At 45.2% G+C, this 12,788-nt stretch overlaps 1 protein-coding gene across 2 annotated transcripts in view; it reads right to left on the bottom strand.

Annotated features, from left to right (window-relative positions):
• Positions 1–12,788, bottom strand: part of LOC121576449 (rab GTPase-activating protein 1-like) — a 193,104-nt gene that overhangs the window by 34,719 nt on the left and 145,597 nt on the right. Inside the window, exon 18 of one of the 2 annotated variants that reach the window (XM_041889596.1) lies at positions 7,976–8,017. In XM_041889596.1, the coding sequence (XP_041745530.1) occupies positions 7,976–8,017 (42 nt within the window). Of the gene's footprint in view, positions 1–3,668; positions 5,812–7,975; positions 8,018–12,788 lie in introns of those variants that run through there. The other variant, XM_041889597.2, reaches the window with a different exon arrangement.

The following is a 12,788-nucleotide window of genomic DNA, read 5'->3' as shown; positions in this document are numbered from 1 at the left end:
ATTCGTCGCCAAACCCACTGGCTCCAGGTCATCTATAAATCACTGCTAGGCAAATCCCCGCCTTATCTTAGCTCATTGGTCACCATAGCAACACCTCCAGCAGGTATATCTCACTGGTCATCCCCAAAGCCAACACCTCCTTTGGCCGCCATTCCTTCCAGTTTTCTGCTGCCAATGACTGGAACGAATTGCAAAAATCTCTGAAGCTGGAGACTCTTATCTCCCTCACTAACTTTAAGCATCAGTTGTCAGAGCACCTTACCGATCACTGCACCTGTACACAGCCCATCTGAAATTAGCCCACCCAACTACCTCATCCCCATATTGTTATTTATTTTGTTCATTTGCACCCCAGTATCTCTATTTGCACATCATCTCTTGCACATCTATCATTCCAGTGTTAATACTAATTGTAATTATTTTGCACTATAGCCTATTTATTGCCTTTCCTCCATAACTTGCTACATCTGCACACACTGTATATATATATTTTCTGTTTTATTATTGACTTTATGTTTTGTTTTACCCCATATGTAACTCTGTGTTGTTGTTTTTAATCGCACTGCTTTGCTTTATCTTGGCCAGGTCGCAGTTGTAAATGAGAAATTGTTCTCAACTGGCTTACCTGGTTAAATAAAATACTAATGTCCAACTTTGTATAGTAAAGTCTATTTTATTTACTGTTGATATGGATTGATATGTAATAAACATGATGGTATGTGCGGGAAGACGCAGACAGATGCTTTCCCTGGAGGGAAGGGAAACAGGACTTAACCATGTTTTAAGTAACATATTTAATAAAGTCGTTTTTGTTTAGTGAAAAAAGTTAGTTACAACAGATTGCTGGAGACTAAGTACTGATGTTCCTACCTTTGACCTGTTTAACTGCCAGTATCAAATGTCTACCAGTGTTGAATGTTATGGTTACAGTTTGACACCAGACTGAGCCAAGGGCACACTGATAATGTATCTGTGATACTGCGATTCTGTTGCAGCCGATGTTCCTACACGCCTCGTGCTGGTGTTTACAGTACCTTCAGCGCTGTGTGATTAATATAGAAGGGCCTTCTCCAAGAGGCCCGTTAGACATTTTATCTGCTTCTGTTCTGGCAGTGTCTCCCCGTTGCAACTTGTAATAAACCTGATTTATCTCTGATTGATTTTTATCAACGACTACTTACCTGGAAATTCCCTTCACATTAACAAAGATATCTGTTAGTGTCATTTCAAGGGAGATGGGTGGTTAAAACGGGTTGTGTACCATGGTAACAGGCCTAACAGTAATAGCACCACCCAATGGCATAATGATGCATCGTCAAAATAATGATTCACACAAAACACTCAATTAACAGCCCAAGCTATTCAACAATATAGCTACATTACAAAAGTATGTTGTTGGCCCTCAGTGGCCCTCGCAGGGTAAGATTGCCCAACACTGGCCTAAGGCCTATCCTGTCCCAGCCCCCAGTCCCTATCCCAGTCCCTATCCCAGTCCCTATCCCAGTCCCTATCCCAGTCCCTGCCCCAACCCCAGTCCCTATCCAGTACATTAAACCCCTACAACTTATCCAGAACGCTGCAGCCCGTCTGGTGTTCAACCTTTCCAAGTTCTCTCATGTCACCCAGCTCCTCCGCACACTCCACTGGCTTCCAGTTGAAGCTCTCATCTACTACAAAACCATGGTGCTTGCCTACAGAGCTGTGAGGGGAACAGCACCTCCTAAACTTCAGGCTCTGATCAGACCCTACACCCAAACGAGGGCACTACGTTCATCCACCTCTGGCCTGCTAGCCCCTCTACCTCTACGGAAGCACAGTTCCCGCTCAGCCCAGTCAAAGCTATTCGCTGCTCTGGCACCCCAATGGTGGAACAAGCTCCCCCACGACAGCGGAGTCACTGACCACCTTCCGGAGACACTTGAAACCCTACCTCTCTAAGGAATACCTGGAAAAGTATAACAGTAATCCTTCTACCCCCCCAAAAAAAAAAAAGGGTGGTTGTCCCACTGGCTATCCTACAGTGGGGAAAAAAAGTATTTAGTCAGCCACCAATTGTGCAAGTTCTCCGACTTAAAAAGATGAGAGAGGCCTGTAATTTTCATCATAGGTACATGTCAACTATGACAGACAAATTGAGAGAAAACAATTCCAGAAAATCACATTGTAGGATTTTTAATGAATTTATTTGCAAATTATGGTGGAAAATAAGTATTTGGTCACCTACAAACAAGCAATATTTCTGGCTCTCACAGACCTGTAACTTCTTCTTTAAGAGGCTCCTCTGTCCTCCACTCGTTACCTGTATTAATGGCACCTGATTGAACTTGTTATCAGTATAAAAGACACCTGTCCACAACCTCAAACAGTCACACTCCAAACTCCACTATGGCCAAGACCAAAGAGCTGTCAAAGGACACCAGAAACAAAATTGTAGACCTGCACCAGGCTGGGAAGACTGAATCTGCAATAGGTAAGCAGCTTGGTTTGAAGAAATCAACTGTGGGAGCAATTATTAGGAAATGGAAGACATACAAGACCACTGATAATCTCCCTCGATCTGGGGCTCCACGCAAGATCTCACCCCGTGGGGTCAAAATGATCACAAGAACGGTGAGCAAAAATCCCAGAACCACACGGGGGGACCTAGTGAATGACCTGCAGAGAGCTGAGACCAAAGTAACAAAGCCTACTATCAGTAACACACTACGCCGCCAGGGACTCAAATCCTGCAGTGCCAGACGTGTCCCCCTGCTTAAGCCAGTACATGTCCAGGCCCGTCTGAAGTTTGCTAGAGCGGGAGAATGTCATATGGTCAGATGAAACCAAAATATAACTTTTTGGTAAAAACTAAACTTGTCGTGTTTGGAGGACAAAGAATGCTGAGTTGCATCCAAAGAACACCATACCTACTGTGAAGCATGGGGGTGGAAACATCATGCTTTGGGGCTGTTTTTCTGCAAAGGGACCAGGACGACTGATCCGTGTAAAGGAAAGAATGAATGGGGCCATGTATCGTGAGATTTTGAGTGAAAACCTCCTTCCATCAGCAAGGGCATTGAAGATGAAACGTGGCTGGGTCTTTCAGCATGACAATGATCCCAAACACACCGCCCGGCAACGAAGGAGTGGCTTCGTAGAAGCATTTCATGGTCCTGGAGTGGCCTAGCCAGTCTCCAGATCTCAACCCCATAGAAAATCTTTGGAGGGAGTTGAAAGTCCGTGTTGCCCAGCGACAGCCCCAAAACATCACTGCTCTAGAGGAGATCTGCATGGAGGAATGGGCCAAAATACCAGCAACAGTGTGTGAAAACCTTGTGAAGACTTACAGAAAACGTTTGACCTGTGTCATTGCCAACAAAGGGTATATAACAAAGTATTGAGAAACTTTTGTTATTGACCAAATACTTATTTTCCACCATAATTTGCAAATAAATTCATTACAAATCCTACAATGTGATTGTCTGGAAAGAAAATTCTCATTTTGTCTGTCATAGTTGATGTGTACCTATGATGAAAATTACAGGCCTCTCTCATCTTTTTAAGTGGGAGAACTTGCACAATTGGTGGCTGACTAAATAATTTTTTCCCCACTGTAAGTTGAATGCACCAATTTGTAAGTCGCTCTGGATAAGAGCGTCTGCTAAATTACTTAAATGTAAATCTCTCACCGGCAGTAGTTTGGGGACGAAGAGACGATGGCCCATCCCCAGGAGCCCCATCACCTTACAGACAGAGTCTGTCTCCCCAGCTTTCTCCTCCGCTGAACCCCCTTCCTCTGCCCCCCAGCTGCCCCTCCGCAGTGCCGCTGGTAGCTGGGTGGGCATGGCAGGGACTGGGGGTGATGGTTGGGTGGAAGGGGAAAAGGAGGGAGAGGAGGGCGGAGAAGAGAGAGGCTCCAGCTCTGGGGCCAGGGTGTCCAGGGTGCAGGGCGACTCCAGCGTGCAGTCCCAGCTATGTCCGAGCTAAGTCTGCGTCAATGTCGGTCAATCCGGCCAAGAATTGAGGTCAGAGTCCAGCAGAGATTTCTTTCTTTGGCTGTTTGGCAATTCAGCAATTCAAGCTAGGTCTTAACGAATGGCAGCGATTACCTTTTGTGGGAAAGAATAGGTGTATAGTTCCGCATCGGGTAGTGACACACACAATGAGGTATTGGATCAGAGCTACTCTCGATAGACTGGCCAAGCCTGTCGTCCCCCGATAATACAAACTCTGCAAAAATACACCATAAATAGATTTCCACAGGTAGACAGGATCCAGTGGGTTTGAGCACCGTAGAGAATCAGTGAGTTCGTTGGGTTCATTCAGTAAGCTCCATTGTCAGAGAGCTGATACAGCCCCTAGGCCTGACAACACTATCTTCACTTCATCACAACTGACCAGTGCATTCGGCATAATGTAGATACGGTGAGCCAGAACAATACAGTGCAGTCACGGTTGTAAAAGGATACTCATCTGCTTTTCCCCCCCCAAAGAAATCCAAAAACGGGAGCACGCCGTTGCCTAGCAACAAAACAGACAGGCACGTGGCTAGGCGGTTTAAGCAGATGACAGGTAATGAGTCTTCCACTTTTTATCCCCCTCCCTTCTTCAAAGAGAGAGAATCCCTATTTTCACAACCGAGCCCAAGACTTCAATGATACTCTTCAGCCTAGAGGTAACCATATAGACGTACAGGTCACGGCAGATTGAGTTTGCTTCAGAAAATGTGTCCACAAACATCCCTCCCTTCCAAATGATGTAGTCCCTTTACGTCCGAAGCGGTCCTTTCTGATGTAACACACTTCGGAAGCTGAGGGGAGGAAGAGACTGAAGTGATTATGTCTATTAGCCACGCCGCCTTAGGCTGAAGCTGCTTCCATCCCAAACAGTGTCGTCTTGGCGTTGTGTTGTTTACAGCTGAACAGACTTTACAGACGATGGTGACTCAGAGTCCAAGAGAGGAAACAGACATGGTGGTGTTAGAGATCAGGGAGAGGCAGAGGAGGAAAGGCTCTGACAGTGAGCTTTAGCAGGACACTGGACACACAAGCCTGAGAGTGTGTGTGTGTTTCTCTCTCTCTGGCAGGAAATTATTTGCTCCCATAAAGGAGCATTGAAAAAGCCAACACCCTCAGAAGCAGAGTTCACTTAGGAAGAAACATCCACAAAGGCTTTAAAAAGGACTCCTAAATCTAAGACCTCCAGCAGACTTCCATAAGGAAACACATCCAGGATAGAAATCCTTCCAGTCAAGGTAAAGGTTTCCTTCCAGGTCCTTTGCAGGAGGGTCCTTTTGCAATGTCAGATTCTGCTGGTCCAAACCCTCGGCCAAACGGGGGAGCAGGGGACCTCTGGAGCCACAGGTCTGGGTATGGTCTGGCAACAGCTAGTGGAGGCATGTGGAGAGAAACCACACAGGTGCTCCCACCTTCCTCTTCCGTTCTCTCCCTTCCCCTCTCTCCTTCAGCACTCGCTCAGCTAAAAAGGTCTGCGATGCTATTGGCTAACACCGCTGCTCCGATGCAGAGGTCTGGTCTGGGGCTGGGCGGAAGGACGGCAGAGCATGCGCACACAAAACATGTAGGGAGAGATAGCGAAAGAGCATGTGACAGAGGCTGAGGCAGAGAGGTGCTAGAAGACAAGAGGAGGAGAAGGAGACGGGAAGGGTATGAGAGACAGATCTGCGGGTCGATGAGCTTGCGGTAGACATCCCTGAAAAAATGTAAGACCCCCTCCCCCTTTTCTACACCTCAGCTAATAGCTAACTGATAACAGCTAAAATGTTACTGCTGCTGCCGTGCACTCCTGATGGACTACGGTAGACCGGCAGGGGCGGGTAAGTGCCCAGAGGGAGAGGGAGGGGGAGAGAGACCGAGGTATAGAGGGGGTGGGGGAGATGGAAGGGGAGAGGGAGCCTCCGGGAAGAATGCTGTCATGCCTGGCCAATCGGAGACACACACAAGATATGCTTTAATAGCATGAAAGCACTATTCTGTTGTAGCTGGAGGCTTTTTTAAATCTAACAATAGACAGCAATGGGTATCATCAGCGAGGAGACAGTGTGTAGAAACAAAGTATTGGTTCAAATAGAAGGAGCCATCACCATAGCCCTCCCAGGAGCTGCTAGTTCACCTGGGTTCACGTCACACATGGTTTCTACCCACTAATGTCTCTCTCTTCATCTCTCTCTCACATTCTCTTTATCTCTCATTAATAGTAAAGACACCCGCCTCTCCATCTCTTTCTCCATCTCTCCCTCCATCCAAGGGTCTGACGTGTGGTACGGAGAATGATACAGTAGGTTTCTGATGACCCTGTCATCCTCACTGTAACCCATTTCCCCTCGCAGTGACTCAACATTATTCAAAATAAAATGCCAGCGAAAAGTTACATTTACAGTGCATGACAATTTCTCCCAGTGAGTAGTATGCAAATTCAGTCTTTTGTCAACATTTTATAACAATGCATAGGCCTACAACCTGAACTGCAAAGAATTCAGCACTTTATCACCAACATTTTATTTACTTTTTTTTTACCTAGTCCAAAATGAAAACTCCCAATGGTAGGGGGTTATGGGATTTTGTCTCTCAATGCAGAACGGTAACAAATAGTTTGGGGTCCAAGACTAATTGATTAGCCTATTAATATGTCAGCAATAGCACTGCAATTACAGTATCTGATACATATTGAAAATAATATTGAGTAAGATAAAGAGTTGAAGAGCACACTATAATAGCACAGCCTCATGCATCCCTGAAAGCTTGTAGAACAACATTATGCCGCATCAACCAAACATCACAGTGAAATATTGCCTGTTCTGAAACATAAATGTAATCGCCATATATATAATCCCTGTGTGATGCTGACGGATCTGCAATAGCATCCCCATCCCAACACCTGGCATCAACACAAGTAGATTGATACCATCGTAATCAGATCTGCCAACAATATAGTATTTCCCTAATCTCTCATTACATTTCCAGATTTTTCTGTTTTATCGTATTTCACAGCATTCATCCATTTCCTTGGCAAACTATCGTTGAAGGTGAACAAAGCGCAAACATTTTTAAGTATCAGTAAAATGTAATGAAATAAACAATAGTATAAAAAAAATGACATGGCTTCAGAGTGGTTGTTATTAGACAACTCCAGGTAGTCCCTCCCTGTTTCAATCTATTATTTTCCGTATGATAGATGACCCTGACCCTGATCTGGACCAACACTGAGTGTCTGTTCGTCTCCCCCCGCAGTACAAGATACCAGACCCAGTCTCAGGGACGGCTAACTCTGGAGATCCCATCGATCTCCACTAAGTTAGCTAAATCTGCTTTTTAGTTTTTTTGGCATCTTACTCTCAAAAAATGTGATAAATTGGTGCCTGTAGGACAATTCAAAAGGCTGATTGATTACCTTTTTACTGAAGAATGTGTTAGATTTCTATGACTGTGTATTGATGTGTATAGTGTATGTGAAAGAGACCTTGGTTAAATCAAATAAATCAATGGGCAGCAGAGGGAGACATAGGCAAAATATTCCACTTTCTTACAACACAGTCCTCCACCAGGTACTACACATAACATCATACATCCTCTGACAGCAGAGATGCTCTTCCCATGGATTTACTCAACACTGCAGAATCCCCCACAGTGACTTTTTTAATCAGTGAAAAGGTTCATAAGTAAGAGAGGATGGTGGTCTGTATCTTGAGTCTGGTTAAAAAGCACAGAAACATAATTTTTTGACGTTTTCTTCAGAAAGGTTCGGATTTCAGGGTTGGGTCATCTGATTCTGGATCTGTGGTTAGGGCCAACTTCTACCTCAAGACCGTTGAGGTCAAAAAGCCTTTTAATATAATCTGATTCATAGCGATCTAAAAGGCAGGTCGAAGTCTAGGCCTCTGTGTTGACTGTGAATCGTCCAATACCATAACAGAATTTGTCTGTAATTGAAACAGTACCCCCAGTATATAAATCAAAGTAAAGGAAGCCAATCACACCTTGAGGAGGGCCAGAGCCACGTTGAAGATGATGTTCAGGCCCTAGGGGAGAGAAGAACACATTTAAGATGACTGCCAATGGTCACAGGACATATAGATTGGTCTTAACCCCCCCCCCACACACACACACAGCTCTGTAGCCATCACCTAAACACATATGTCATACAGTGGAAAGAATCAAGCGTTTCATCTCATCAACTGTCTTCATATCGACTGCTTTACCTTGTAAACGTAATGCCAATAAACCATGTAGGAAATGTCTATTTTTTTCTTGTAATAGATTGGTAAGGCAAGGTAAAAATGATCTTCTAAATGAAAGACTCCTTCTAATAAAGACTTATGAAACTACTGTACAGCTTTCGTGTTGAGAGCTAAGAAAAAACAATGACATAATGATACTTCTGGTGCCGGTGCAATCAATGTATTTGTACTATACATTTACATGTACATTTTAGTCATTTAGCAGACGCTCTTATCCAGAGCGACTTACAGTTAGTGAGTGCATACATTTTTCATACTGGCCCCCCGTGGGAATCGAACCCACAACCCTGGCGTTGCAAGTGCCATGCTGAGCTACAGGAGGCCTATACCATCTATGTAACTTCAAACATCCATTCATGATTTCATATTGTCTGATTTCATATGATTTCATGATTTTCACATGCTGCAACGCAAACGGTCCGTTGATGATAATAAGGACTCTCCTCTACGTTCCTTAGGGAACGTTATGGAAACACGCCCACCCCTGAGGTTGCAAAGACACCTCGACCCACAGTACTGAGTGACAATCATCTTGAAGAAAGACAGAGCTAGATGGAGGGAGTGGGCCAAGAGAGAGAGAGAGAGAGAAAGAGAGCGAGAGAGAGAGAGAGAAAAAAGAGAGAGCAAGAGAAAGACAGAGACAGATGGAGAGAGGAGAAGAGAAACAGACTGTCCCTCTCTCAGACGGGTGGGGCTCCATCATGGCCACAGTGACAGGCAGATGGATGAATGAATGACTGACAGTGAGAAAAGGAGATAGAGAAATGAATAGATTAAGAAGGAGTAAGGGAGAAGGGGTGAAGAGTAACAGAGTGGGAGAAAGACAGAAGGAGAGAGGGAGAGTTTGACAGAGAAAGAAAGAGAGCGAGAGAGAGAGCAAGAGAATGACAGACTGACAAAGACAGCGAGGGAGAGAAAGGGAAAGACAAGTGAGAGAGGGAGGGACAGCAAGAGAGTGGGGGAGAAGGAAGGAGAGAGAGTAGATGAGTAGTCAGCTCCGCATGGGAACACCCGTCTCCTCCATCGCTCCGACAGCCCGTTCACATGGCAACACTGCGCTAAAAATATCCTCCCAGCTCTATAAATAACCGGGAGAAGGCTCTCTTTCTTTCTCTCTCCCTCCCTCCCTCTCTCTTGCCATCCCGCTCTCCCTTCATCCGTCTCTTTTTCAAAGGGCTCTAGATGGCGCTAGGGTGTCAGGGAGTCAGAGAGAGAACAAGAAAGAGTGAGCGAGAGAGAGAGAGAGAGACAGAGAGAGAGACAGACAGAGAGAGAGAGAGAGAGACAGAGAGAGAGAGAGAGAGAGAGCGAGAGACAGAGAGAGAGAGAGAGAGAGACAGAGAGAGAGAGAGACAGAGAGAGAGAGAGAGAGAGAGAGAGAGAGAGAGGAGGGTGTTTGTGGACACAGTCTACTAACAAACTTTCCCATGCAGCGTGTCAAAATGAGATGGAGTCAAACAGAGTCAGCATGTGTGAGATGAGGTTTTGATGTAGCATTGCAGAGAAACACACAGTTAGAAGCACCGGTGCACACACACACAACATGCACTGCGCACACACCTACCTTGCACTGCACACACACCACACAACTTGCACTGCACACACACAACTTGCACTGCAAACACACCTTGCACTGCAAACACACCTTGCACACACGTGCATGCACTAACACACAGAGAGAGAGAGACACACAGAGAGAGAGAGAGAGACACAGAGAGAGAGAGAGAGAGAGAGAGAGAGAGAGAGAGACAGAGAGAGAGAGAGAGAGAGAGAGAGAGAGAGAGAGAGAGAGAGAGAGAGAGAGAGAGAGAGAGAGAGAGACAGAGACCAGTATTGTGCTACCTATATCCCCCCACTAGAATCCCCATACTTTAACGAAGACAGCTTCTCCATCCTGGAGGGGGAAATCAATCATTTCCAGACCCAAGGACATGTACTAGTCTGTGGCGACCTAAATGCCAGAACTGGACAAGAACCTGACACCCTCAGCACACATGGGGACAAACACCTACCTGGAGGTGACAGCATTCCCTCCCCCATATGCCCCCCTAGGCACAACTACGACAACATAACCAACAAAAACGGGTCACAACTCCTGCAGCTTTGTCGCTTGCTGGGTATGTACATAGTCAATGGTAGGCTTCGAGGGGACTCCCATGGTAGGTACACCTATAGCTCATCTCTTGGCAGTAGTACTGTAGACTACTTTATCACTGACCTCAACCCAGAGTCTCTCAGAGCGTTCACAGTCAGCCCACTGACACCCCTATCAGACCACAGCAAAATCACAGTCTACTTGAACAGAGCAATACTCAAATCATGAGGCATCAAAGCCAAAGGAACTGAATAATATTAAGAAATGCTATAGATGGAAAGAAAGTAGTGTTGAAACCTACCAAAAAACAATTAGGCAACAACAAATTCAACTTCCTGGACAAAACGTTCCACTGTAATAGGGAAGTTGTAAACTTGGCAGTATAAAACCTAAACAGTATATTTGACCTCACAGCTTCCCTATTAAATCTAAAAATCTCTAACAGAAAATCGAAGAAAAGTAACAACAATGACAAATGGTTTGATGAAGAATGCAAAAACCTAAGAAAGAAATTGAGAAACCTATCCAACCAAAAACAGAGACCCTCACATAAAACCTGTGCCTACGCCTTCACTATGGTGAATCACTAAAACAATACAGAAATACACTATGGAAAAAGAAGGAACAGCATGTCAGAAATCAGCTCAATGTAACTGAAGAATCCATAGACTCTAACCACTTCTGGGAAAATTGGAAAACACTAAACAAACAACAACACGAAGAGCTATCTATCCAAAATGGAGATGTATGGGTAACCCACTAACAAAGAACAAATAGCAAAACCATATACAATATCAAATGCAAATCTTAGAATCAACTATTAAAGACTACCAGAACCCACTGGATTCTCCAATTACATTGAATGAACTACAGGACAAAATACAAACCCTCCAACCCAAAAAGGCCTGTGGTGTTGATGGTATCCTCAATGAAATGATAAAATATACAGACCACAAATTCCAATTGGCTATACTTAAACTCTTTAACATAATCTCTTAGCTCTGGCATCATCCCCAATATTTGGAACCAAGGACTGATCACCCCAATCCACAAAAGTGGAGACAAATTTGACACCAATAACTACCGTAGGATATGCGTCAACAGCAACCTTGGGAAAATCCTCTGCATTATCATTAACAGCAGACTAGTTCATTTCCTCAGTGAAAACAATGTACTGAGCAAATGTCAAATGGGCTTTTTACCAAATTACCGTATGACAAACCACGTATTCACTCTGCACACCCTAATTGACAAACAAAAAAACAAAACAAAGGCAAAGTCTTTCTTATGCTTTCTCTCAATTTGGCATGAAGGTCTGCTATAGAAATTGATGGAATGTGGGGTTGGGGGGAAAACATACGACATTATAAAATCCATGTACACAAACAACAAGTGTGCGGTTAAAATTGTCAAAAAAACACATTTCTTTCCACAGGGCCGTGGGGTGAGACAGGGATGCAGTTTAAGCCCCACCCTCTTCAACATATAGGGCACTAGAACAGTCTGCAGCACCCGGCCTCACCTTACTAGAAACTGAAGTCAAATGTTTACTGTTTGCTAATGATCTGGTGCTTCTGTCCCCAACCAAGGATGGCCTATAGCAGCACCTAGATCTTCTGCACAGATTCTGTCAGACCTGGGCCCTGACAGAAAATCTCAGTAAGACATAAATAATGGTGTTCCAAAAAAGGTCCATTGCCAGGACCACGAATACAAATTCAATGTAGACACCGTTGCCCTAGAGCACACAAAAAACTATACATACCTCGGCAGAGAGCGAGACAGAGAGAGACAGAGAGAGACAGAGAGCGAGACAGAGCGAGACAGAGAGCGAAACAGAGAGCGAGACAGTGAGAGAGAGAGAGACAGAGAGGGAGAGAGAGAGAGACAGAGAGCGAGACAGAGAGCGAGACAGAGAGCGAGACAGAGAGCGAGACAGAGAGCGAGACAGAGAGCGAGACAGAGCGAGACAGAGAGCGAGAAAGAGAGCGAGACAGAGAGCGAGACAGAGAGCGAGAGAGAGAGCGAGAGAGAGCGAGACAGAGAGAGAGACAGAGAGAGAGACAGAGAGCGAGACAGAGAGCGAGACAGAGCGAGACAGAGAGCGAGACAGAGAGCGAGACAGAGAGCGAGACAGAGAGAGCGACAGACAGAGAGAGAGACAGAGAGCGAGACAGAGAGCGAGACAGAGAGCGAAACAGAGAGAGACAGAGAGAGAGACAGAGTGAGACAGAGAGAGAGACAGAGCGAGAGACAGAGCGAGAGACAGAGAGCGAGACAGAGAGCGAGACAGAGAGCGAGACAGAGAGCGAGACAGAGAGCGAGACAGAGACAGAGCGAGAGAGAGCGAGAGACAGACAGAGAGACAGAGCGAGACAGAGAGAGAGACAGATAGACAGAGCGAGACAGAGAGAGACAGAGAGCGAGACAGAGACAGAGACAGAGAGAGACAGAGAC

Source organism: Coregonus clupeaformis, chromosome 11 (genome assembly GCF_020615455.1).
Source record: "Coregonus clupeaformis isolate EN_2021a chromosome 11, ASM2061545v1, whole genome shotgun sequence".
In the NCBI taxonomy this organism is placed as follows: domain Eukaryota; kingdom Metazoa; phylum Chordata; class Actinopteri; order Salmoniformes; family Salmonidae; genus Coregonus; species Coregonus clupeaformis.
This window is presented reverse-complemented; position numbering and strand designations above follow the sequence as displayed.